The sequence below is a fragment of the Aethalodelphis obliquidens genome, unplaced genomic scaffold (genome assembly GCF_003676395.1).
Source record: "Aethalodelphis obliquidens isolate GAN/ISIS:26980383/991018 unplaced genomic scaffold, ASM367639v1 scaffold88, whole genome shotgun sequence".
Classification (NCBI taxonomy): domain Eukaryota; kingdom Metazoa; phylum Chordata; class Mammalia; order Artiodactyla; family Delphinidae; genus Aethalodelphis; species Aethalodelphis obliquidens.
The window spans coordinates 5,769,585-5,796,685 of NW_020838032.1; the positions used below are offsets into that span (position 1 = coordinate 5,769,585).

Sequence of the window (27,101 nt, forward strand, 5' to 3'; positions counted from 1 at the left end):
TCATGTTATGTTATGCGGACTTAACTTCAATAAAAATAAACGAATTGGTAGCTAAAATATTGAAAGCAATGTGAATCTTTCTCATATTCATCTTACAAACTCCTGGAGAGTTCTCTGGCTCAGCACTATGAGCGGGGTCCCTGGGTAGTATTTACTTCGGAGCTAATCTGGGAGACGGGGCCTCCAGGTGGCCGGCTCTAGGCTCCTCCCTGACGGGGCGGGGGCATGGGCGGGGCTTGGCGGGCTGGGGCGGGGCCTGGGGAGCTTCCGGCCGCCCTGAGGGGTGGGGGCGCGTCAGCGCGGGCTTTGCTGGTTGCCGGGAGAACCCGCCACAACAAAAGGCGCGGGCTGAGGCGGTAGCTGCGGTGCGGCGGTGCGAAGTGAAGGCGAAGAGTCCTGCGCTGCGCTAGCCGCGGGAGACTGGGGTTTCTCGAACCGGTCAGTGAGTGGCAGGCGGGTCGGGCCGGGCTGGCGGGGTCGGCCCTGGTGCGGCGCCGGCCGGCTCTCTGAGCCGGTGTTCCCGGTCGGCCGTTGGGAGGAGAAGGGGCCGGCCGGGGGGATCGGGAGCCTCCGCGGCTCGGCTGTCGGGGAGGGCGGTCGGGGCGCCCGCAAGGCGGAGCAGTGCGTCCGAGGGGCCTGGGCCTATGCTGGGACTCCCAGGCGAGCGGCCGGGGAAGTTGGGTGCGCCTTGAGGTAGAAGGTCTTGGGGAAGAGGGACGCGCGGGAACCCCGGGAACCCCGGACCGAGCCTCACTGAATCGGATCCTGTGTATTTCTTGTTTTCGTGCTTCCAGCTGCGGTATCTGAAGAGGGATGGAAAGGCCCATCTTCCTTGGGGGTTTCGTTTTGTCACAGGTCTCCTTTTTCCATTGCGGATGTTGAAACTTCGGGGCATTATAAGTTCTGCGGAAGTCTGAAAGACCCCTCCCTTAGAGCAGGAGATAATTGAGAAAGAAAGGGTGCCCAGATTCTTTCTTTGAAACACTTTTAAAATAAAACTTCGCCCACTCCAACTTTAAAAATCTTTGTTGTTTCCCCTGTTTGCTTCCTGTCTTCTCCATCTGTTCTTTATGCATTTGGGGCCTTTTCTGAGATCCTTATGAGATTCACTATCCACTTGCCAGAAAGTTTCTTAAGAAAATATTACTTACAAACTACAATTTTTAGCAGTCACTACTTCTGAAAAGCCAAGGGAACAGGATGGCAACGGTATTTGGAGACACTTTTCTGATCAACGACACGGCATCAGTGATCGAATATTTCTCCTTCCTTTGCTCAGATTTCCAAACTCCGTTGAGTATGCCAGCCAATCAGATTTCACCTTTCTTTACATTGATTGGTGAGATTAATACATACGCTTCTGATGGCTGTAATTGATCAGAATCTGAAGAAGTATAAGTGCTATGGATTTTTTAAAAGACATGTAAATTCTTTTTAAAATTTATTCATTTATTCATTCATTTATTTATTTATTTTAGCGGTACGCGGGCCTCTCACTGTTGTGGCCTCTCCCGTTGCGGAGCGCAGGCTCAGAGGCCATGGCTCACGGGCCCAGCCCCTCCGCGGCATGTGGGATCTTCCCGGACCGGGGCACGAACCCGTGTCCCCTGCATCGGCAGGCGGACTCTCAACCACTGCGCCACCAGGGAAGCCCAGAACCATTTATTTTTGTTTTGTTTCTTTAAACATTTTTGAGTATCTTCTTTTTTTTTAAGATTTATTTTTTTGGCTGCGTTGGGCCTTCGTTGCTGTGCGCGGCCTTTCTCTAGTTGCGGCAAGGGGGGCCTACTCTTCGTTGCAGTGAGAAGGCTTCTCATTGTGGTGGCTTCTCTTGTTGTGGAGCATGGGCTCTAGGTGAGTAGGCTTCAGTAGTTGCAGCACGCAGGCTCAGTAGTTGCGGCATGTGGGCCCTAGAGCATGTGGGCTTCGGTAGTTGTGGTGCATGGGCTCTGTAGTTGTGGCTTGCAGGCTCAGTAGTTGTGGTGCATGGGCTTAGTTGCTCCGCAGCATATGGGATCTTCCCAGACCAGGGATCAAACCCGTGTCCCCTGCATTGGCAGGCGGATTCTTAACCACTGTGCCACCAGGGAAGTCCTATGAACCGTTCTGAATTAACTTGTATACGATGTGAGGTAGAAGTCCAACTTCATTTTTATGCATGTGGATATCCAGTTGTCCCATGACCACTTGTCGAAAAAACTATCTTTCCCCCATTGAATTGTGTTGACACTGTTGTTGAAAATCAGTTGCCCATAAATATGAGGATTTATTTCTGTATTCTCAATTCTTTTCCATTGATCTTTAAGTCTGTCGTATGCCAGTACCACACTGTCTTGATTACTGTTGCCTGGTTTTAAAATTGGGGAAGTATGTCCTCTAACTTTGTTCTTTTTCATTATTGTATTGGCTATTCTATGTCCCTTGAATTTCCATATGAATTTTAGGATCAGCTTGTCAGTTTCTACAAAGAAGTCAACTGGGATTTTGATAAGCATTCTGTTGACTCTTTAGATCAATTTGGGGAATATTGCCATTTTAATATGTTAAGTCTTCTAATCCATGAACATGATATGTTTTTCCATTTATTTAAATCTTCTTTACTTTCAACAATATTTTGTAGTTTTCAGAGTGTAAGTTTTACACATCTTTTGTTAAATTTATTCCTAAATTTATTTGATTCTTTGTAATGCTATTGTAAATGGAATTGTTTTCTTAATTTATTTTTCAGGTTGTTCATTGTAAGTATAGCTACCAATTTAATTTTTTTAAAACATTGTCCCTGCAGTTTTTAAAAAATATTTATTTATTTTACTTTTGGCAGCATTAGTTCTTAGTTGCGGCACATGGCATTGTTCGTTGGGATGCACAGGTTCAGCAATTGTGACGCGCAGGCTCCAGAGTGCACAGGCTCTGTAGTTGTGGTGCACGGGCTTAGTTGCCCGTGGTGTGTGGGATCTTAATTCCCCGACCAGGGATCGAACCTGCATCCCCTGCATTGGAAGGCAGATTCTTTTCTGTTTGTTTTTAAAAATAATTTATTTTATATATTTATTTTTGGCTGTGCTGGGTCTTCGTTACTGCACACGGGCTTTCTCTAGTTATGTTGAGTGGGGGCTACTCTGTTGCCGTGCGCAGGCTTCTCATTGCAGTGGCTTCTTGTGTTTCAGAGCACGGGCTCTAGGCTTACAGGCTCAGTAGTTGTGGCACATGGGCTTAGTTACTCCACGGCATGTGGGATCTTCCTGGACCAGGGCTCAAACCCGTGTCCCCTGCATTGGCAGGTGGATTCTTAACCACTGTGCCACCAGGGAAGCCCAGAAGGCGGATTCTTAACCACTGGACACCAGGGAAGTCCCCCAATATAATTTTTAATGTATTAATTCCACCAGAGATCTTCAGAAATAAGTACCATGTAATTTAGGAGTGGAACAGCAGTTTTTCTGTTAGTTTTGGTTATTTTTAAATAGAAGATTTAGTTTTAAATTTACATTGACTTATAGAAATCCTTAAAACTATTTTCATGGATTGATTTCTAACATTTGCGACAAAGAGGAGTTGTTATTTTTCAGTACATAGCTGTAAAATCTAAGGGTTTGCTTTGCACTACTGTGTACATGTACAATTACCCAATTATTTCCTTGCCTTATGTTTCTTTTTAATTAATTAATTTATTTATGGCTGAGTTGGGTCTTCGTTGCTACACGGGCTTTCTCTAGTTGCTGAGAGCAGGGGCTACTCTTCGTTGTGGTGCGTGGGCCTCACATTGTGGTGGCTTCTCTTGTTGCAGAGCACGGGCTCTAGGCACATGAGCTTCAGTAGTTGTGACACGTGGGCTCAGTAGTTGCGGTGCACAGGCTTAGTTGCTCCGTGGCACGTGGAGTCTTCCCAGACCAGGGCTCGAACCTGTGTCCCCTGCATTGGCAGGCGGATTCTTAACCACTGCGCCACCAGGGAAGTCCTTGCCTTATGTTTCTAATTCCCCGGTTATTCAATATTTAGATTAATGATCTGGGAAACATATTACCACTATAGAAAGAATGGCACAGTGGAATCCCATGCACTTATCACTTTGCTTCATCATTTACCAACTCAAGGCTCCCATCCCCTAGATTATTTTGCAGCAAATCCAGACATCATATCACTTCATCTATAAATTATAGGTATACTTTTTCAAGACAGATTTACTCTTTGTAGCTATCTTATATTAGAACAAAACCTGCTTTAATTGACTTTGCTTTAGAAGTTGCTTAGTTTATTAGGATAGAGAAGTCAATAACTAAATTTTGTTTTTATTTTGATACACAGGAGTCCAGATCTTACGTAAAATGGATGTTTCTCACGCTAGATACTGAATATTAAGTAGAAAATCTGTTTAGTAAAATCTAAGCTGCCATGGAAGAAATACCAGTAAAAGTTGCTGTAAGAATTAGACCTCTGCTGTGCAAAGAAGTTCTTCATAATTATCAGGCTTGTGTGAGAGTTATTCCAAACACCCAACAAGTTATCATTGGGAGAGATAGAGTCTTTACTTTTGATTTTGTTTTTGGCAAAAATTCCACTCAAGATGAAGTTTATAATACCTGTATAAAGCCACTAGTGTTGTCACTCATTGAGGGCTATAACGCAACCGTTTTTGCCTATGGACAGACTGGATCTGGGAAGACATACACCATTGGAGGAGGCCATGTTGGTAAGATTCTCATACTCTTTTACTTTTATTTCAGACAGTAGAAAGAAGCTGAAATACCAGTGCCTGACACATAGTAGGTGCTCAGCGTATTAACTGAATGAAATAATCAATAGGATAACAGATGTGTTCATAAGATCATCATCTTTGAAAGATTTGCTTTAAATAGTGAAGTTTCATTAAACAATTTATGATTATATTAGCTTGAGGAAAGACGTTTAAGACAATGTTCAGTATTCAGCCCTTTGCTGTTTTTCCCCAGTTTTGAGATATAATTGACATGCAACATTGTATTAGTCCAAAGTATACAGCATAATAGTTTGATATATCTATATATTGCAAAATGATTCCCACAGTAAGTTCAGTTAACATCAATCACGTCAGTTACATTTTTCTTCTTGTGATGAGAACTTTTAAGTTCTACTCCCTTAACAATTTTCACAGCTTGGTCACATACTTAAAGCTATATTATCTTTTTTTAAGAGGCCATGAATACAATTTTAATTCCTTAAGGGAAAATGTTATTAAAGTTATCTATTGTCCTAAAATATTTTAGCTAAAATATTTCATACCAAAAGAAACAGATCACCATTAGGAAGAGTTTTTGATGTTTTTTTCTGCTAGTTTAAAAAAAATTAATGTTCATTGTAAAAAGAATTGCAAGTGATGCTTAAGAAATCTAATTAAACTAATGAAAGCTCCTCTCATTCCCAGGAAATAACAGTTTGATGTATACATTCAGAGTCCTCTAGACATTTTTCTAGGTATATTACAAGTACTCACACATGTAGTGTTTTGGGTTTTTTTGTTGTTAGTTTAATTGTTTGATGAGGTATTTCATACCTGTGATTCTGTAACTTTCTTTTTGCATTTAACGATATAAAATATCATTTCACTTCTTTCCATTTGGGTCATAGAATTTCACCTCATTTTTTTTGGCTGTACATATAATGTTCCATAGTTTGAATGGATCATAATTCACCCATTCCACTATTAATGGACAGGATTAATGGTTGGTTTTGATTTTTACTGTTATAAAAAGTTACAGTGTATATATCTTTATGCATTTAACTTTGCATCCATTTGTTAGTATTTGTAGAATAGATTCCTAGAAGTAGATTTGTTGAGTAATGGGTATGCACGTTTAAAATGGGGATAGATACTGACAAATTATCCAAAAGGGTGTACCAGTTTATATCCTGCCACCAATATGTGAAAGCCATTTATTTGCTCATATCCTTGCCAGTTACTGGAAATCAGAAATCCGAAATTTTTTTTTCACTATCTGATAAGTGAAAAATTGCACTTTGTTGTTTGAAGTTACATTTCTTGGTGTATTTGTGAAAATAGCATTTTTGATTTCCCAGCCTAGCTGTAAGACACCAATTCTGGGTCAGTCATCTGCTGTTTGATTATTGACCGTGCAAATAATGTAGTTTTTTTCTCCAATAAATAATTTATTGAGCTTTTGCAGTGGCTAGAGTACCATGCTAGGCACTGTGGTAGATGAAATCTCTTATTTTTCAATATGATGCTTATTTAAATTACTATTCATTTCCCTGTTTTTCAGAACCTTGGATTTACCAACTTTTACCAGGTGTAATCTTCTCTAAAAGCTTTCATTTGCATACTCTTTTTTTTTTTTTTTTTTTGCGGTACGCGGGCCTCTCACTGTTGTGGCCTCTCCCGCTGAGGAGCACAGGCTCCGGACGCTCAGGCTCAGCGGCCATGGCTCACGGGCCCAGCTGCTCCGCGGCATGTGGGATCTTCCCGGACCGGGGCATGAACCCGTGTCCCCTGCATTGGCAGGCGGACTCTCAACCACTGCGCCACCAGGAAAGCCCTGCATACTCTTTAAATAGTGTATAAGAGCTAAATGATGGCTATTAAAGTATAAAACTTTACAGTTTTTCTCTCTGAAATAGTCTTTCAGGAATATAAGAGTGACAGTGAAAATGTGATCTTTAGGTTACCAGAATACATTTTGAAGCTTTATTTGTAAATATTATTTGTAATTCAGCTTTTTTTTTTTTTTTAAGTCTTTTGAGTTACTCTGCTTTGTAATCTGTTGAAGTGGGAAATGAATGAGCTATTCTGATCAGCCTCATATTCTGGCTAATCTAGAATGCATATATTCAATATATGCTGGAGTTTATAGATAGTACTATTGGCTAGTTCCTGGAAGCTCTCCAGAAGGAATTTTCACTTTCTCTTTTACTCGAAAAACCTGCAGCTTCCCATATTTGCTACATGATGGCAATCAAAGGCGGTCCAAGTTAGTAAGGTTCAGATTTTCAGGATGTTTGTTGCCAAAAATCTGAACATTGGTAATCTTCAACTTGGAAGCAAGTTGTTTTTAAGGTTCATTTGTAAGCCACCTTTTTGTAGCTTGGAATATATTTTCCATGGAACAATGCTAAAAATGGTGGGCAGGTTTCTAAATTGGCCTACAGAAACTTATTTAACTTTAAGTCCAATTTATTCTTGTACTTATTCTAAATTTTATCTTGTACATTATTTTTACTATTTTAAAAATTGTGGTTCAATAAATAAATGTAAAACAAAATTTACCATTTTAACCATTTTTAAGAGTACAGTTCTGTGACATTAAGTATATTCACAGTGTTTTGTAACCATCACTGCTCTTTCCAAAACTTTTCATCTCCCCAAATAGAAACTTTGTACCCATTAAGCAATAACTGTCCTCCCCCTGCCATCCCCTGGTAACCTCGAATTTACTTTCTTTGACTGTAAGTTTGCCTCTTCTAGATATTTCATAGAAGTGGAGTCATACAGTGTTCGTCCTCCTATGTCTGGCTTCTGTACTTAGCAGAATGTATCTAAGGATATCCTACATGTTGTAGCATGTATTGGAACTTCATTCCTTTTTATGACTGAATGATTTTCCATTGTATGTATAAGTCATCTTTTGTTTATCCATTCATCTGTTGATGGACACTTGAATTGTATTCCCCTTTAGGCTATTGGGACTAATGCTGCTATGAACATTGGTGTACAAATACCTGAGTCTCTTGTATGCATTTCTGTTCATTCATGTTATTGTGTTAATCTATGTTCTGCGTTGCGCAAGTGATGGAGGAGAAGAGGCAGTAATGGAGGAGAAGAGGCGTAGAGATGTTCCCTTCCTCATTCCTGGATTGAGGTCTTGGCTTGGGCAGAACTGGTCTTTCTGTACCTCTCTTCTGCACACGTCCTTTGTTGCCATTAGACCCTGGCTTGCTCCCCTGTCCCTTTCTTATGCCTGTTTACCCTCAAACTACCTGTACCTTTCCATCCCAGAAATCTCAAAACATGCTTTTTGGCTAAATTTGAAGAAATACGACACAAATAATTTTTTTTAAAGGGTTCTTGCTAACATAAATGAGTTGCATTCCAATGATTGGGATTCTCTCCAGACCATAATAAATGATCTAAAGAGAGATATTTTAGATATTTTAGGTACTACCTCTACTTATTTTGAACTTCACTGGTGCCACTTATGCCTATTGCATTCCTGGGGTTTTCAATAAATATTTTCTTATTAAATCTTTTATTTTTGCCTTAAACTGTTATATAACTATCATTTAGTTTTTTTCATTGTCATGTCATTTGATTGTAAGCTTTTTTTTGTGCTGCTTGCAATTCTATACAGTATATTTAGTTTATTTTTAAGTTATTTATATTTAAAACTTTTAGACTATATATATTTATTTCTAAAGGTAAAAATTCAGATATTACAGCCATAAGATAAAAGTTTTCCTTTCTTTTCTCTCCCTGTTCTAACTCCCCAGAGGTAACCACCGTTTTTTGTGAATTTTTTCAAAAATATTCTTTGCATAGATATGTATGTTTTCTTTTATGCAAATGAATTTGCTCTCCAGTTGTTTTTTTTTTTTTTTTTTTTTAACCGTACGCGGGCCTCTCACTGTTGTGGCCTCTCCCGTTGCGGAGCACAGGCTCCGGACGCACAGGCCAGCGGCCATGGCTCACGGGCCCAGCTGCTCTGCGGCATGTGGGATCCTCCCGGACCGGGGCACGAACCCGTGTCCCCTGCATCAGCAGGTGGACTCTCAACCACTGCGCCACCAGGGAAGCCCTGCAGTTGCTTTTTTTAACTTTATGGATCTTAGACATCTGTTTAACAATAGGTGCATGGTATACCATTGTTAACCATTCTCCTACTAATGGATTTATTAGTGTTTGGAATTTTTTATCAATTACAGGAAATTGTTACTGATCCTTATACAACACCTTTGGGTATGTGTATATGTATTTCTTTAGGACTATATCTGAGTCAAAGGGTGATCACGTTTCAACTTTTGATACTATTTATACTAATGTTTCTCCAAAAAAGCTGTGCTGCTTAATATTGTCATAGTATTCTAAAGGACCAGTTTGCTCACCTTGAGGAAATGAGGCATTATCAAATTTAAAAATCATTGCTCACATGACATTTTAAACAGTGAATAGTCATAAACAGTGATCACAGTTTTTCATTAATTACATTGATGTTCACAATTACATTGTGAATACAGTTTTTTCATCAATTACAATGATGTGATTTTTAATAGTATTTTAGTGTTAATAATTGAGAGAATGCTGGGTAATTCAGTCTTTATTGTATCTTAAAATAATTACATTTCTCACTTCCCCTCTGTTTTACCCACTCTCGCTGCCATCCAACCACCCCACTTCTCACTGCTCCTCTTTGCTGCAGAACCTTGAAGGTATTATCTGTGACTCGTGTGTCAGTTCTCCTCTTGGTCTTTCATACACTCACTCCGTTCAGACTTTCACCTCCACTACCACTGACACTGCAATTGTCGAGATATCACAAATGACCTTCACTTACTAAATTTAGTGGTCAATTCTCATCAAACCGGCCTTTCAGCAAATTTGATGCATGCTGTCCACTTGGTTTCCAGGCCACCACGTTCTTGGTTTCCTCCTACTTAACTGGTCACTCATGCTCTCTTGCTGGTTCCTGATAAGTGAACCAACAAATGATGAAGTGCCCAGGGCTCAATCTTTGGTGTTCTTCTCTTCTGACTCTCAACTTTTCCCCTTGGTCTCATCCAGCCCTACGACATTAAATACCATCTATGTGTAGCTTCCAGTTTTTTACCTCCAGTCCAGATGACTGTCTTGTACTCTAGTCTTATATATCCAACTGCGTATTCAACCTTCCCAACTGTATCCCTAATAGATACCTCAAACTTAATAGGTCAAAAAATGAACTTCTGACATTTTCCCCTTAAACCAACTCAACACACACTCTTCCCTATATCAGTTGATGGCAACTCCACTGGCTCAAGACAAAATCTTGGAGTCATCTTTGACTCATCACTTTCTGTCACATTCCATATCCAATCTGTCAGGGAATCTTAATGGCTCTCCCTTCAACATAAATCCAGAACCTGGTCACTTCTCACCTTTCTCTGTTGCCAAGCTTATGTCACCGTCATGTCCACCTCTCCCCCGAACCCTCTAGACTCCTGGATTAGTGCACTGGTCTCCTAAGTGGTCTCCCCACTTCTGCCCCTACCCTTCTATGACTGAGGCAAAACGCAGCAGACAGAGTAGTCTCTTTTAAATCCCAAGTTACTGCTCTGCTCCAGTGGCTCTCATCTCACCCAGAATAAGACCTAAAATCTATCGTGGTCTACAAGGACCTACATGGTCTTGTTTCTGTCACCTCTCTGACCTCATGCCCTGCTACTCTCCCCTTGCTCCATCTGCTCCAACTACAATGGCCTCCTTATTTATGGATCACACCATTTTAGCACCTTTATGCTTGCTGTTCTGGGACATTCAGATACCTAGATGGCTCCTCTGCCACCTCTTTCAAGTTTCTGCTCAAAGGTCAGCTTCTCCGTGATGCCCACCCATCATGACTTTCCTATTTAAAGTTACAAGCACCTCCCATCAAATACACTTACACTTCCAGTCCCCCTTACCTTGCCCTATTTTTTTCTCCAGGCATACTTAATGCCTTTTAATATACTATATAATTCACTTATTGTTTTTAGCTGTTGTTTGTCTATCCTAGTACAGTTCCTTAAGGGCAGGGATCTTTTCCTTGTTTTGTTCACTGATGGTTCCCAGGGTCCTAGAATACTGCCTGGCACATAGTAGGTACTATATAAATATTTAATGAATGCATGAATGAAGTTTGAGTAAGAGCATACATGTGAAAATTTTCACTTCTGAACTTTATAGAAAAAAAAGTTTTCTTTTTCTATTTTTAAATTTTATAATAGAAATTTGAGAAAATAAATTTATTGATTGTAGCTTTTCTTATATCTTAAATTTCAGATGTGCTTTCTTTCTCTAAATTTTCAGCTTCAGTTGTGGAGGGTCAAAAAGGTATCATTCCTCGTGCTATCCAAGAAATATTTCAAAACATCTCTGAAAATCTTAGCATTGACTCTAAGATAAAAGTGTCTTATATAGAAGTATACAAGGAAGACCTAAGAGATCTTCTAGAATTGGAGACATCTATGAAGGATCTTCACATCCGAGAAGATGAAAAGGGAAACACAGGTAAAGTAGCCTACTTAATTGATAGTCTTCATTAGCAAATGAATATGATTTAATTCAGTTTCTGGATATTTTCCAAGGATTCTTTAAAAACAGACATAGAAACAAAATGCATTTGTTTTTGCTTTTAAATTGAATAGCTTATTGATTACCAGTAGCAGTTAACGCACCCAGGTGAAAAGTAGAAGTTCAGAGTGGTTGGTAAGATGAAGTTATTAAGGTGTAATTCCAAATACAGGTGACCCTTGAACAACGTGGTGGGGAGGGTGGCGATTAGGGGTGCCGACCCTCTGTGCAGTCAAAAACCCAAGTATAATTTACAGTCATCCTTCTGTATCCACTGCCTCACCGGATTCAACTAACCTCAGATTGTGTAGTACTGTAGTATTTACTATTGAAAAAAATCCACATGTAAGTGGACCTGCACAGTTCAAACCCGTGTTGTTCAAGGATCAACTGTATTTATTTCCTATAATTGCCACCTCCCCCGCCCCTGGGCTGATCTTAAGAAAGTGTGACATAGGCTAAATTAATTTTTGTACTTTTTTTTCTCCCAGAGTTACCCTGAGGTTGGGGATGGCTTCTCCCTTTGGTGTTTTGGTGTTCATCCAAGTTGATCCAAGAACTCTCCTTTCTTCCTTTCTGATTTTTGTCCCAGCACACCTATTGCTTCCTCTTTTTTTTTTTTTTAAATTTAGAGTTTATGTGTTTGCTCCTTCATATTGACATTTACTTGTCCTTTGTTGTGCTTCTCAACGTCTGACGTTCTGTGCTGTCAACCTGTTAATCTCATTAAACATCTATTTGTTTGGAAATGGGAGAACGTTAGAATGGGAAGGTCAAAATACAAGTATTTTAAAGAATAACACTTTCTGATTTTCTGACTTAAAAGGTAATATGTTCAACGTAGAACATTTTGAAAATATAGTAAAGTATAAGGAAGAAAGTTAAAGATCATCTTTAATCTCAGAACTCAGAAATAGCAACTTCCAATTTTGGTGTGTTTCCTTCCAGATTTCTTTTTCTGTACACATCTGATTAAAAAAAAAAATACACTCACAACCCCACATATTGTATGGCATCTTTTTTTTTTTTTTTTTTTTTGCGGTACGCGGGCCTCTCACTGCCATGGCCTCTCCCGTTGCGGAGCACAGGCTCTGGACGCGCAGGCCCAGCGGCCATGGCTCACGGGCCCAGCTGCTCTGCAACATGTGGGATCCTCCCGGACCAGGGCATGAACCCGTGTCCCCTGCATCGGCAGGCGGACTCTCAACCACTGCGCCACCAGGGAAGCCCCTTGTTTTGTTTTTTAGAAAGAAAGCATACATAGTACTTTGTGACCTTATTAGATAATTTTGTATAGTTTATCTTTTCTGGACGAAATCCAGACGGATGTTTTGAGCTTCTGTAAAATGTAATTATTGAATGTGTTTATCTTTTATTAAAAGTTACCAAAAAAATACATGTTTATTGTAAAATAGACAGTAGGGAAGTATACACTATCACTCCTCATAAATTTAATGATGGAAATACTCCACACCTGATAGCAATCCTGCAAAAATTTTGGGAGGATGTAACAGTCTTAAGACAAATTACCATATATCTTATAAAATGTCCCAATCACAACCAAAATGCATTTGTTTGACATATTTATTGAGTTTCTCTGTATCAAGTGGTAGTTGGTATCCAACCTAGATGCTGCACAATTAACATCACCTTGGAAGCTTTTTAAGAAATACTGATTTCTGGGCCCCACGTTTCACAGATTCTGATGAATTAGTTAAAGATGGGGCATGGGTGTTGGCACTTTCCCTTTTATAAAGCTCCCAGGTGATTCAGCTGGGTTTGAGGACCATAGATAGTGCTAAGCTATAGCCTAACATTAGAAAACTTTTAGAAAAGTTATACTATGATTTATGGTTAAATTGTTATATTTTATAAACTGATAGTTTAGCACTCCCTGTTGTAGTACAGGTACATTAGAACTTTAAATGAACTGGGCTGTTAAAAAAGGTGTCATGATGGAAACAATGCAAGAAAAGTGAATATTTTTTAAAGAAACAGTGACTGACAAGATCTGATTAAAGAGGAAGCTTGGTGCTGTAATTCAAGCACAGACTTGGGAGGTTTACTGCTGTGATTCAATTCCCAAATCCACCTACTCCTTTTCGAAATATTTTTGGATATAAACAAATAACACATGTAGTAAGCTTAGGTTATTCTGGGTTCTATTCTGTTGTTAAAATAGAAACTTTTTTGCCTTTTTTGAATTGCCTTGCACTCTTATATTATGTAGGGGGAAACTGTTTTTAAAATGAATAAACAGGGCTTCCCTGGTGGTGCAGTGGTTGAGAGTCCGCCTGCTGATGTAGGGGACACGGGCTCGTGCCCCGGGCTGGGAAGATCCCACATGCCTTGGAGCGGCTGGGCCCGTGAGCCGTGGTCGCTGAGCCTACGGGTCCAGAGCCTGTGCTCCGCGACTGGAGAGGCCACAACAGTGAGAGGCCCTAGTACCGCAAAAAAAAAAAAAAAAAAAAAAGAATAAACAACTTTATTTATATTGAAATTTTCATTTATCATTGGTTATTTACCAAAAACTTTAAACCTTAGGATGGCTTGAATATTAACGAAACTCAAAAGAAACTAATTTAATTTAATTTTAATCTACTACTGATTAATTCTTTTGAGTTATATATATAATTAATCTATTATCTTTCAATCAGTATATTAGACTCTACAAATCAAAATACTGGAATAAATAATTTTTCTTTTGTCATGTGTTTTAAAGAATTGAGTGTGATGTGTGATTCCAAGAAAACCCACAGATTGTTTAAAACATACATATATATGACATCTTTTAGAATTTAAACATCAAAATGAATGCCATCTATTAAAATAGTCCTGTTAGCAGATTATCTAAAATTATTTAATGATGTTGCTGATGTTACTTTTATTTTGAAATGCTATGAAGTTTTTTAAAGGGACTGTCTTAGCTGGGCGGTATAAGCAAATGATAATTGTTGTATGGTTAATTTAACTCTACTGGATTTTGATTAAAACTTGCTGTTGCTATTTTAAGTGATTGTTGGGGCCAAGGAATGCCAGGTGGAGACTGCAGATGAAGTGATGAGTCTCCTGGAGATGGGGAATGCAGCCAGGCATACGGATACCACCCAAATGAACGAGCACTCCAGTAGGTCACACGCGATTTTCACAATCAGCCTTCGTCAAGTGGCGAAAAATAAAGAGGCAGCTGAAGATGGATCGTGGTATTCCCATCAGCATATTGTCTCAAAGTTCCACTTTGTGGATTTGGCTGGATCAGAAAGAGTAACCAAAACAGGGAATACTGGTGAACGGTTCAAAGAATCCATTCAAATCAACAGTGGCTTGCTGGCTTTAGGAAACGTAATAAGCGCTCTTGGGGACCCACGCAGGAAGAGTTCACATATTCCATACAGGGATGCTAAAATTACCCGGCTTCTGAAAGATTCCCTGGGAGGCAGTGCCAAGACCGTCATGATCACCTGTGTCAGTCCATCCTCCTTGGATTTTGACGAGTCCTTAAATTCTCTCAAATATGCCAACAGAGCACGCAACATTAGAAACAAACCCACCTTAAACTTCGGCCCCGAGTCAGACCGTATGGGCGAAATGGAATTTGAGATTAAGTTGCTTCGAGAAGCTTTGCAAAGCCAGCAGGCTAGTAGCAACCAAACTAGCCAGATCCATCGGGAGGGGACTCCTGATAAAAATAGGATCCATTCTCTTGAGGAGCAAGTTGCTCAGCTACAAGGAGAATGTTTGGGTTACCAAAATTGTTTAGAGGAAGCCTTTACCTTCCTGGTGGACTTAAAAGATTCTGTCAGACTAAACCAAAATCAGCAACACAAACTGCAGGAGTGGTTTAACGTGACCCAGGAGGTCACGTCATTCAGAGGAGACCAAGGCATTGGAAACCTGGAAGAAGGACCACAGCATATTACAGTTCTCCAGCTGAAGCGAGAGCTTAAGAAATGCCAGGTACTTAGACACTTTTGTAAGTAACTTGTTTAAAGACTAAATTTATCTGGGCAAGTAAGAGTCATTTTGGAATTTCAGAAGTTTTTTTGGAAAGGATTATATATAAAATCTCATTTGCCTTTACTCTGTTTCTTTCTCCCTTTTCCTATTGCTTTCTCCTCATAATTCATCTCTTTCTTGGTTCCTCCTCCTTTCTTCTTCAAATGTATTTTAATTTGTTGTATTTATTAAGTAGGCTCTTGTGGGACTGGTCATTAATTTAGAGGATGAGAAGAAACACAGTTTCAGAACAAAATTAGGTTAAATTTTATTGAGTTTTTAATCCCTCTTTAGGTCAGTGCTTCTTGAAAGAAAAAAAATACTACCTGACTCCTTGAGTTTGGTGTTTTGATTTTTTAGACAAACAAATAAATCATCATATTTGATAATATTTAAGGAATGTAGCTATGTACATGTATACATATTGTATATATGTATATTGAGTTAAAATTACATTTTCCCACTTTTCATTTGAAAAACATTTGTTATTTAAAGATTATGTGTCACTGGGGAAATAATGGAGAATAGACATACCTAGTTCTGCTTATGTGGAGTTTGCAATCTGGTGGACAAATGGATAGTCCACCATTTTTTTTAAAATAGGAAAAGATATAGGTAATAAGACGGCTTTCTATTTAGAAATCTTTCCTCAATATCTATTTGTATGTATTAGAAAGAAACCTCTATTACAGCAATTCTCAAACTTTTTGCTCACAAGTTTTCTTTACTTTCTTCAAATTGAGGTTCCCTAAAGAGCTTTTGTTTGTGTGGGCTGTTATCTATTGATATTTACCATATTAGAATTAAAACAACAAATTTAAACTATTAATTCACTCAGAACTAACAATAATAACCCAATTACATGTTAATATAAAGAACATTTTTTCATTAAAAATAACTATTTTCCAAAACAAAAAAATTTAATAACAGTGGAATTGCTTTATATTTTTTCAAATCTCTTTTCATGTCTGATTTAATAGAAGACAGGTGGATTTTCATATCAGTCACCATGCAGTTTGTTGCAATATGTTGTTTTAGTTGAAGTATATGAAGAAAATCCAGCCTCATCTAGATTTGTAGCTGGAAGAGAGGAATATTTTAATGACTTTTTCAGATAATTGTGCATATTCTTTGACATTATATCAAAACTCAACAAGCGGAAATTTCCTAAAGGTTACCTGCAATGTGGGATTTGAAACCATTTTGTTACATTAACATTCACTGATTTTTATCTTGTACTTTGAATGGATCTTTTATCCACACACGATTTTGAATCAACATGCATTGGACACTTGAAAAATATTTGTTTACTAAATTATGAAGATCTTTCAATGCTGACACATTTCACTATACACTATCAAAAAAATCACATTCCTTAATATCACCACTGATCTCACCTGCAAAGTTGTTAATTACTGGAAGCTGTCAAGTTTACAGTAGCAGAAGTGTTTTCCAAAATTCTAATTTTTGCATGAAACTTGAATTTTATCATTTGCAACAAATACTATTAGTTGTTTTCCTTGAAATGATGGTTCTGTCACACATACAAGTGTGAATAGTTTGTCTGTTGTTCTTTAGAGGAAAAATAGCACCCTATGAAAAATGTGGCTAGTTCAGCTTGCAACTCAAACAGTTGCACAAGATTTTTTGCCCCAGATAACTATCACCCTTCAGTATACAGCAGAACTACTTTATGCATACCTCCCATTTGACACATAGAATACTAAAAAAGTGCTCATGTGTTGAGATTTAATGAAATCATGTTTATTCCTTCATCAAGATATTCTTAAGTGAAACTGGCATTTGTTGGTTTGTTTGTATTGTTAGGGCACAGCAGTGAAGAATACAGTGGCTACCACTACAGTTTGGTGACACTTTCTTTATTCATACTAGGAGCCAGCAGTATTACATATCATTGTTTTTGCACCATCAGTACAAATGACAACATGGTGAAAAAGGCAAATATCATTTTAGTATAACTAGGAAAATGGTTTTAACCTCATGGATACCCTGAAAGGATCTAAGTTTCATGCTAAAAGATTCACTACTGAATACACTACGAGAACTGCTGCTCTTTTACAAAGCTTTGATCTTTAAATATAAGCATATAAAGTACTGCTTTTAAAATCATGGATTTTTTTTTTTTTTAAAGGCAGTAACTCTGCTCTGCCTTTTTCTTAAATAGAGCAGGCCTGGCCCTTCCTGTTTGGTATAAGAAACTGGCAGAACATTAAGTACAGGTAATAGGAAGCTTGAACTTTGTGGTACGCTATAGGAGTTGGTGGTAGAAAGCATGCTTCTAAGATGACTGATTTTGGAAGCCCACAAAACCCATCTGCTTGGGGGTGAGATGGGTAGTAACCTCCTCTCTCAGTCTGTTGGAAACTCTAAATTTAAACTTGCTCTAGATAATGTACTCTAGATTATGATATCCCAAAGATATTAACAGTCTTGATGAAAAATGGTACCATGATCAGATAGTTTTGGGAAATGCTAGGTTGCAAAAAACAAACAGGTTTCTTAATCCAAAGACTTCCCAGAACTTTGAAAAGTACTGATGTATATTGTGAGTCTCCAGGTGAGAGATATAGCATTCAGTGTTTCCCAATTTAAAAAAATGGATTCCCTTTTTTGGTCTGCAACCTTCTAGGCCTAGTAATCTATGGATACCACTGAACAGCAAATAGACAAATGATTGGTGTCATTCCTTACCCCATATGTCTCTTTAAAAAATTGTTTTTTAAACTTCATTTCTGTTCTTTTTTTCTGTGAGAGAATATAGTAGTTAAGAACATGGGTAACAAACTTCAAAGGTTTGAATCCCAGCTCCTCTGTTTACTAGCTCTCTGACCTTGGACAAGTACTTAACCTCTCTGTGCTTCAGTTTCCCTACCTGTAAAATGGAAACACTAATAATAAGCTCCGTTTAGGGTTGCTTTGAAAGCTATTAGAGCATTATTAGTTCCCATAAAGTGATGATAAAGATGCCTGAGCTATAGTAAGGCTTAATACACATTAGCCTATTATGATCTCCTCTCATTTATTCTTCTTCTACCTGGGCCTAGGTTATACATCTGTGGCAGCTAAGGGATTGGACTCAGTAGTTGTAGGTAGGGCCACGTGCCAGGGGTTCTGTGAAGGCAGCTCATCCCCTCATAAATACCTCTTAAGTCTCTTGGTTACTTTTGTACTCCATAATTTGAACACAGGGACAGTATGTGAACATGAACATACTCAACAGATAAATACTTTTAAATAAATAATAAACAATAAAACTGTAGTTTATAAAGTATATGTAAAAATATTTAAATATGCAGCACTGGGAGAGCAGTTACATTTTAAGCTTCTCGGATGGGCAATTAATTGCCCATAGCAGAGGGTATTAACTAATGAGAATTATAGTTATATTTTATTTTAAAAACAGAAAAGTCATAAAGGTCATATAAATATATAGGGTTATAAGGACCATCAGGGTCATGCGTCCTCTCCTTATTTGGTCATTCAAAGATCCCAAGCAGAGAAAAGAAGGGACTTGCCCAAAGTCCCAAGGGAAGGCTGTAGCAAATTCAAGGCTGGCCTTAGTCCGTGGGTTCCCAGTGCAGAGGCCCATCCATCTCCACACCACCGCCTGAGAGGTCACGCACATGCTCTGGTTTTGTGAATTAAATCTTGTTTGTAAAGAGAGCACCATTTTGTAAATAGCTACTCCTCTTTTCCTGTGGCTTAGCAGAAAGAGCATAGGCTTCGGATCTAGAAAGGCCCTGGAGTTGACTGTCAGGAATTTGGTTTTATCCAGTGTGTTGTCCTGGGAAGAGGTGTTAACTCACTGAGCTTTAGTTTCTTCATGAAAAAGGAATCATGTCAATTCACTGAGATATTTTTAAAATGCCAAGTTACAATCTAGCATAAAGTAGACCCTTGATCAATGTTAATTTTCTGTTTATTTAGTTCAAAATTTGTTTTAAAAGTATTATTTGCATATCCCGAGTTTATTTGGAGACAGGCAAACTAAGAAAACTATACGTTTAACCATATTTCCAGACATCTTCAAAATATATCTCTTTTTAGTGAAAGGGTGCAAAATTAGCAAATGTTCTTTATTTAAACATCCAAATGCACTGTTATACTCTATAGGTCAGTTTGGGAAATGTGACCTCTTTGATTTTTAAAAACCCACATTAAAATCTCATGGCAATTCTAGAAAACTTATAAAAATCTCATTGAATGTACTCTAGAACTTGAATAACTGGCTTCAATGTTAAAATGCAGGAAATAAAAGTAAGGAAAATCTTCCTGTCTTTGTGGTGATTAATTCTTACATTATAGCAGTAATAGGTCCTCTCAGCTGTTTCTGCCTTTCTTATAAAGAAACCAGAAACAAAGGATAAGACAATTTTAAGAGACATCTTCAAGGTGTCATTAAACCACAGTTTTTGTGGTATTATGTGGGCTCTCTCTCGAGTACTTTCCATATTGAATCTCTCTTGTGCTTTCTTTCCCTCCCCCCAGTGTGCTCTTGCTGCTGCTGAAGTAGTATTTAATCAGAAGGACCTGGAAGTGAAGGAACTAAAGAATCAAATGCAAATGATGATGCAGGAAAACAAAGGACATGTTATATCTTTGAAAGAAGCGCAAAAAGTGAATAGGTTGCAGGTAGAGTTTTTTAATGTACCTTGCTCTGTATATTTCATTGGAATAGTACATGACTAAATAAAATAACATTGTAAATGATAAGTGGGAATGTTTGCAAAAATAGGTTTCAGATGGAGTTCTGAACACAAGCACCTGAAAGAGTTATTACAGTTTTCCTCCTAAATTGGTGTGAAGGGAAAACATTTTTATAGTTAGCTTGACTTATATTTCAAAAATACAAAACCTGGGGCTTCCCTGGTGGTGCAGTGGTTGGGGGTCCAAGTGCCGATGCAGGGGACGCGGGTTCGTGCCCCGGTCCGGGAAGATCCCACATGCCGCAGAGTGGCTGGGCCTGTGGGCCATGGCCGCTGGGCCTGCGCATCCGGAGCCTGTGCTCCTCAGCGGGAGAGGCCACAACAGTGAGAGGCCCGCGTACCGCAAATAAACAAACAAACAAAAAAACAAAACCTTATACCCAGGAACTTAATTTGCAAATCATATTATGGTTATCCTTTCTTTATACTTTCCCTTCCGTTGTTTGCCAAAGTAATAGGCAATATTATATTGTCAAGTGTTGGAAGGTAAACACATAATTTAAACTTTTTGATTTGTTAGATTATCGTTTTATACTCCATCAGTGATTCGCTCTTTAATTTTGGCTAAATATTTCAATTTCTCTATCTTAGCTTTTCTGTATTAACATGGATGTGCCTGCAGAGTAACATGGTATGTCCCTAAATATTATACTCCCTGGCTATGAACCCTACCACCCCCCCAAACAGTTAATTTCATTTAAAGACTTTAGCTTCCTATCAAGGAGTAACTACTGCTCTGAGTAATAATCTGATTCAGACAAATTAGACTTTGATTTTGACATTATTTTTGTTTTCTTTTTTAACCCTTCTAATTCTGTAATAATTTAAAAACATAAAACATATATAAAATAATATGTGTTGTTCAGTGATTTATCACAAAGAGAACAGCTGGGTAGCCACCACCAGTTCAAGAAATAGCACACTGCCAGCCCCTCGGAAGCCCTTAGTCTCTCCTCCTCGGAGAGAGCTGCTCTCCTAATTTTCATAATGATAATTTCCTTGCTTTGCTTTGTGGTTTTACTATGTATCCTTGAACACTACAGTTTAGTTTTTGGAATTTTTATAAATTTAATCATTCAATATATATTCTTTAGTATCTGGTTGCTTTTATTGAACATTTTATCTGTTCTGATTCATCCACGTTGTGTGTAGCTGTAGCTTGATTAGTTTATAGCTGTACAGGATTTCATTGTATGAATATACCACAATTTATTTTTCTGTTCTACTGTTGATAGACATTTTTTTCTATGAATTTTCTTAAACATGTCTCCTGGTGCACACGCACACACATTTCTTTTGGATTTGTGCCTAGGAGTTGAATTGCTAGGTCATAGGGTAGGCGAATCTTCAACCTTAGTAAATGATACCAAACTTGTTTTCCAGTTTAAACTTGCACCAGCACTGTATGAGCATTCCTGCTGCTCCACTTGCTTGCCAGCATTTGTTATTGTAAAGTTTTAAATCTTAGGCAATCTGGTAGGTATATAATATTATTTTATTGTGGTTTTAATTTGCACTTCCCCGATGACTAGTGAAGTTGAGCACTTCTTCATGTTTTTTTGCTATTTGGATACCTTCTTTTGTGAAATGCTCATTCAAGTTTCTTGCTTGCTTTCCTATTGGACTGAGTCTTTCTATATTATCTTCTAGGAGCTTTATTGTTTTGCCTTTTACATTTTGCTGTACAGTTCTCCTGAAATTGATTTTTGCATGTGGGGTAAAGTAAAGGTCAAATTGCATTTTTTTTCCATATAGCTATCCATTTGTTCCAGCGTCACTTTTTGAAAAGGCCATCTTTTCACCACTGTCTTTGTCATAAGTCAAGGTTCATTCATGCATGCATCTATTGTATATTTCTGGGACTTCTGTTGTATCTCATTGGTTTTTCTGTCTTTGGACCAATGTCACATTTCTTATTTATTGCAGGTTCCTAATAAGTCTAGATATTCTATAGAGCAAGGCCTCTGCTCTGTTTCCCTCCTCCCCAAGAATGTCTTGGTTGCTCCATATAAATTTTAGAATCAGCTTTTCAAGGACCACAAAAAAAAAAAAAAAAAAACTTTTTTGTGATTTTGGTTGGGATTGCATTAAATCTATAAGATACATTTGGAAAGAGTTAACATCTTTTGATCATGAGTCTTTTCACTAACCCATGAACATGGTATATTCCTCCATTTACTCATGTTTTCTTTGGTTTTTCTCAATAATGACTTTTTTGTGTGTATGTAGAAGTATTGCACATCTTTTGTTAGATTCATTCCCAGGTACTTTATTTTTTTATGTGACTGTAAATGGAATCTTTTCAGATTTTCATTTTTTGTTGGTATGTGTAACTGTATTGATTTGTGTATGTTGATAGCTTATACCCAGCAACCTGATTAAATTCATTTTTTAATTCTGATATTTTATGTAAATTCTTTAGGATTTTCATTTATAATTATGTCATCTGCAAATGAAGACATTTTTATTTCTTCCTTTATGATCCTTATACCTTCTGTTTTTTTTTTTAACCTTACTTCATTGACTGACATCTTTAATACAGTGTTGAATACAAGTGTTGATACCAAACATCCTTGTCTTGTTTCCAACTGCTGAAGAAAAGCTTTCACTGTTTCACTATTAAGTATCATGTTTACTGTAGATTTTTTTTTTTTTTTTTTTACTTTTTGGCTGCATTGTGCAGTATGCGGAACTTCCCTGACTAGGATCAACCTGTGCCTCCTGCAGTGGAAGTGTGGAGTCTTAACTGCTGGACCACCAGGGAAGTCCCAATATATATATATTTTTAATTTATCCTTTATCAAACCAAGGAAAATTTCTTTGCTGAGAATTTTTATTATGAATGGATATTAAATTTTATCAAATGATTTTTCTTTATCATGATTTCCTCCCTTTATCCTGTTAATGTGGTGAATTATATTGATTTTTCTAATTTTTAAACCAATCTTATATTCCTGGAATAAACCTTTCTTTGGGTCATGATGTATTGTGTTGGGGGTCCCCAAGACCACCCTCAGGTTGGATGATGAACCAGGAAGACTCAGCATATAGTTGTGCTCGTGGCTAAGATTTATTACTGTGAAAGGAGAGCAAAGGGAACGGGGACATAGAGTGAAGTCCAGGAGAAACCAGGCACAGGCTTCCAAGAGTTGTCTCCTGGTGGAGTCATCCACATGTGCTTAATTCCCCCAGCAAAGCCTGTGACAACTCACGTGAAATGTTGTCTACCAAGGAAACTCAGTAGAGACTCAGGTTTTATTGAGGGCTGGTAATGAAGGCATTCTCTGCCCAGCATGTACCAAAATTCCAGACTACCAGAAGGAAAGCAGGTGTTCAACATAAACCACCTTGTCTGTACAAACACTTTGAGCACAGTGAGCCACTCTTACCAGTTAGGGTGTTGGGAACCCTCTTAGGATCCAAGTTCCCAGACACCAGCCAATGGACAACCTCTTAAGCAGGTCTTTCAAAGGATAGCAGTCAGGTCTGCTGTGTTAACTGTTTTCTACAAGTGTCCTTGATTTGGTTTGTGATTATTTTGTTAAGGATTTTAGCATCTCTATTCATGTGTGAGATTAGCCTATATTTTCCTTTCTCAAAATATTCTTGTTAGATATTGTAACAAATTAGGTTAGCCTAATAATATAGGTTAGGTAGCATTCCTTCTCTTTCTATACTTTAGAAGAGTGTGTGAAAAATTAGTGTTATTTCTTCCTTAAATGTTTGGTTGAATTCACCTGAAAAACATTTGGGACTGGAACATTTCTTTGTGGAATGTTTTATTATGAATTCAATCATATTTTCTTTTTGCCCCCCTTTTGATAAGGTTTATTTGTCTAAGAATCTAACAACTGTGTCTAAGTTTTCATATTTATTGGCATAAGTTTGTAATAGTCTCTTATCTCTTTAATGTTTTTAGACGTGTGATGATATCCCCCTTTTCATTCCTGGTTATTTGTGCCTTCTCTCTTTTTTTTTTTCCTTGATCAACTTCACCAGGGATTTATCAATTTTATTAGTCTCTTCAGAGAAGAAATTCTTGACTTTGTTGATCTTCTCTAGTATATGTTTATTTATTATTTAATTAATTTCTACCCTTATCTTTATTATTTAATTTTTTCTGCTTTTTTGGGGATAGGATCCTATGCTATCTTTCTAAATTCTTTAGATGGATGCTTAGTTCATTGATTTTTAGCCTTTCTATATATTTTTAGCCTTCTATAATATATGCATTTAAATTTATATGTTTCCTCCTAAGCTTATTTTTACCTGCATTTCACATTTGCCTCAAAATATTTCCTAATTTTTATTGTGACTTTTTTCTTTGACCTATGGGTTATAGAGTTATTTTATTTCCAACACATGGAGGATTTCTTTTTATTAACTTTTAGCTTAGTTGCATTTATTAATTTTTAGCTTAATTGTATGATTTCAGTTCTTTGTGTTGAAAATTGCTTTATGGCTTAGCATAAGGCCAGTTTTTGTAGATACTACAGAAGTGTTTGAAAAGAATGTGTATTCTGCAATCATTGGGTACTCTTAATCCTGTTTATCCTGTTATTCAAATCTATATTTTTACTCACTTTTTGGGGGTCTTTTTGTCATATCAGTGATTTAGAGTGATGTTAAAATCTCCCACTATAATTTTGGATTTGTCTTGAGAATAGTGACCATTTTTGCATTATATATATTTAAGCTCGGTTATTAAGTACATAGAAATGTAGAATTGTTACATCATCCTGGTAAATTGACCTTTTTTTTAAATCACTTTTTCCCTCATTTTATCTCTTCTAATGGTTTTTGCCTTAAAGTCTATTTTATATTAATATAGCTATACCAGCTTTCTTTTGATTAATGTTTACATGGTATCTCTTTTTCTATCTTCTTTTTAATCCTTCTGTGTCTATTTTAGTTGTGTTTCTTGTAATTAGCAGGTTAGATAATTTTACAATTCTTTCTGACAGTCCTTATCCTTTAATTGGATTACTTAGTTCATTTCTGAATTTAACATAATTACTATTACATTCTGGTTATAATCCCACCATTGTGATTTTTACTTATCCTATCTGCTCTATGTTTCTTCTTCTCTCCTTCTTACCTTCTTTTGGATTAATTGTGTATTTTTAAATTTACTTCATTACCTTAGAAGTTGTACTTTCACTTTTTTTAGTGGTTATTCTGGAGAGTATACCATGCACCCTTGACTTAATACAGTCTAATATTAATTGGTATTTTTACCCTTTTCCTAGAGAGTATAAGGACTCCATTTAATATCCCCCGTCAACTTATATGCTATTGATGTTTTATATTTTAATTATCTGAATACATGACTTTTAAAATAAAGTTACATTTTATAGCTCAGCATTAACACAGTGAAAGTTTAGGGGTTTTTTTCCTCCTATTTAAACATTATAATACATGTGAAATATTAAGATGAATGACATTTCTTATTTACATAATTTTGTGCTTATAAAACAAAGATTGATGTTAGAGCTTTCTAGATTGGATATACTTCAGAATTTTTCTTTAGAGGATATGTAAGAAGCTAAACCACACACGGTGTCTCCCCCCCCCCACCCCCCCATATAATTTGTTCTGCTTTTGATTTCCAAGTTCTTTCTCCCACGACTCTCAGTTGCCTATCTTCTATCTCTTTGTGTTTCTGGCTTTCTTTTTCGCTGAGTAAAGGCTTTCACTTCACTGCACCTGTTACCACTTTCTGTCCCCTTTGCTGTCACCTCAGCTCTTTGCAATTTTCTACACTTTTTAACTTTCTGGTCTCTTGTTACTTCTTGGATTTCACTCTGAAGATTCAAACTTTTATAAAGATCAGCTAATCACAGTGCTTCAGGTTGGCAAGCTAACCAGTCACAGTGTGTGGGGCACTGTCTTGCACACTCTTTAGGCTGTATTTATTGGTGCTTACTATTCGAAAGTTTTTACCACTCAGGACAATCCTAAATTCTTGTGAACACCAGAAAGCTAGTCTTTGTTTTTTGGGTTTTTTTTTTTTAGAAAAAAAAATTTTTTTTTTTTGTGGCTGCGCCACACACCCTGCAGGATCTTAGTTCCGTGACCAGGGATGGAACCTGCGCCCACTGCTGTGGAAGTGTGGAGTCTTAACCACTGGACCGCCAGGGAAATCCCAGAAGGCTAGTCTTTGGATAAATGAGGTTTTACTGTTTTGTTAAGGTAGTTGTAATTTTGGTCGATGTACAGTTATTTTTAATCATTATACACATACTGAGGTTCTCTGTTTTAAAAATTCTTATCTCTCTTCTACAAAGAATGAAAAAATAATAGAACAACAACTTCTTGTGGATCAACTGAGTGAAGAACTAACAAAACTTAACCTGTCAATGACTTCGTCAGTTAAGGAAACTTGTGGAGATAGGCCAGATGCCAGGATACCTGAAAAGAGACCATATACTGTACCATTTGATACCCGTTTGGAGCATTATATTTATATTCCAGCAAGATCAGATTCCAGGAAGGTAAAGTCTAAGCATTAATTTCTTTCTTATTATGAGATTTAAAAAATATTGTATATAATATTATATCACAGTGTATTTGTGTAGTCTTAGCAGGTTTTTTTTCCATTTGGTTTCATACACTTTTGTTTATACTCTTCTTTTTTGTTTGTTATGTATACTCTTTTTTAAATCATGCTTCTTTTTAATAAAAAAATTAATAGGTAGGAGAATGTATAGATATATTTGGAAGGAATAGTTGAAGATAGTGCTTACATTTATCAAGGAGAAAAAAGCTACCCTTTGCTATTGTATTTTCAGACATGACTAAGTCTGATATCTTCATGAATTTTTTCTATCTTTAATTACCCAACCCAAGTTGATGAGGTTGGAGGTATTTATTTTGACTTACTTTGTCTGTCTGATTATTTTCAAAATGACATTTATGTGTTATTCAGTCTTGCCAAGTTTGACATAATCAAGACTATATAAAAATGAGTGTGAAGTTTCATCTTAATTTTTATTTATTTATAAAAAATATGTGTGTGGGTAGTAAATATGTGCACACACTGATTTCTCTTGAAAAATCAAGGAATCTCCACCATGGAAAAGACT

The 27,101-nt window shown here is 37.3% G+C and overlaps 1 protein-coding gene across 14 annotated transcripts in view; it reads left to right on the forward strand.

Annotated features, from left to right (window-relative positions):
* Nucleotides 1-280: 280 nt before the first annotated feature.
* The window catches only part of KIF27 (kinesin family member 27), an 88,129-nt gene continuing 61,308 nt past the window's right edge, over nucleotides 281-27,101 (forward strand). For 4 of the 14 annotated variants that reach the window (XM_027094277.1, XM_027094278.1, XM_027094281.1 and 1 more), the window contains exons 1-6: nucleotides 282-438; nucleotides 4,306-4,690; nucleotides 11,003-11,230; nucleotides 14,307-15,250; nucleotides 19,799-19,942; nucleotides 26,304-26,510. In XM_027094277.1, coding sequence (XP_026950078.1) covers nucleotides 4,393-4,690; nucleotides 11,003-11,230; nucleotides 14,307-15,250; nucleotides 19,799-19,942; nucleotides 26,304-26,510 — 1,821 coding nt within the window. In that variant the 5' untranslated portion in view covers nucleotides 282-438; nucleotides 4,306-4,392. Of the gene's footprint in view, nucleotides 439-4,305; nucleotides 4,691-11,002; nucleotides 11,231-14,306; nucleotides 15,251-19,798; nucleotides 19,943-26,303; nucleotides 26,511-27,101 lie in introns of all 14 variants that reach the window. The other 10 variants (XM_027094273.1, XM_027094276.1, XM_027094286.1 and 7 more) reach the window with 7 other exon arrangements.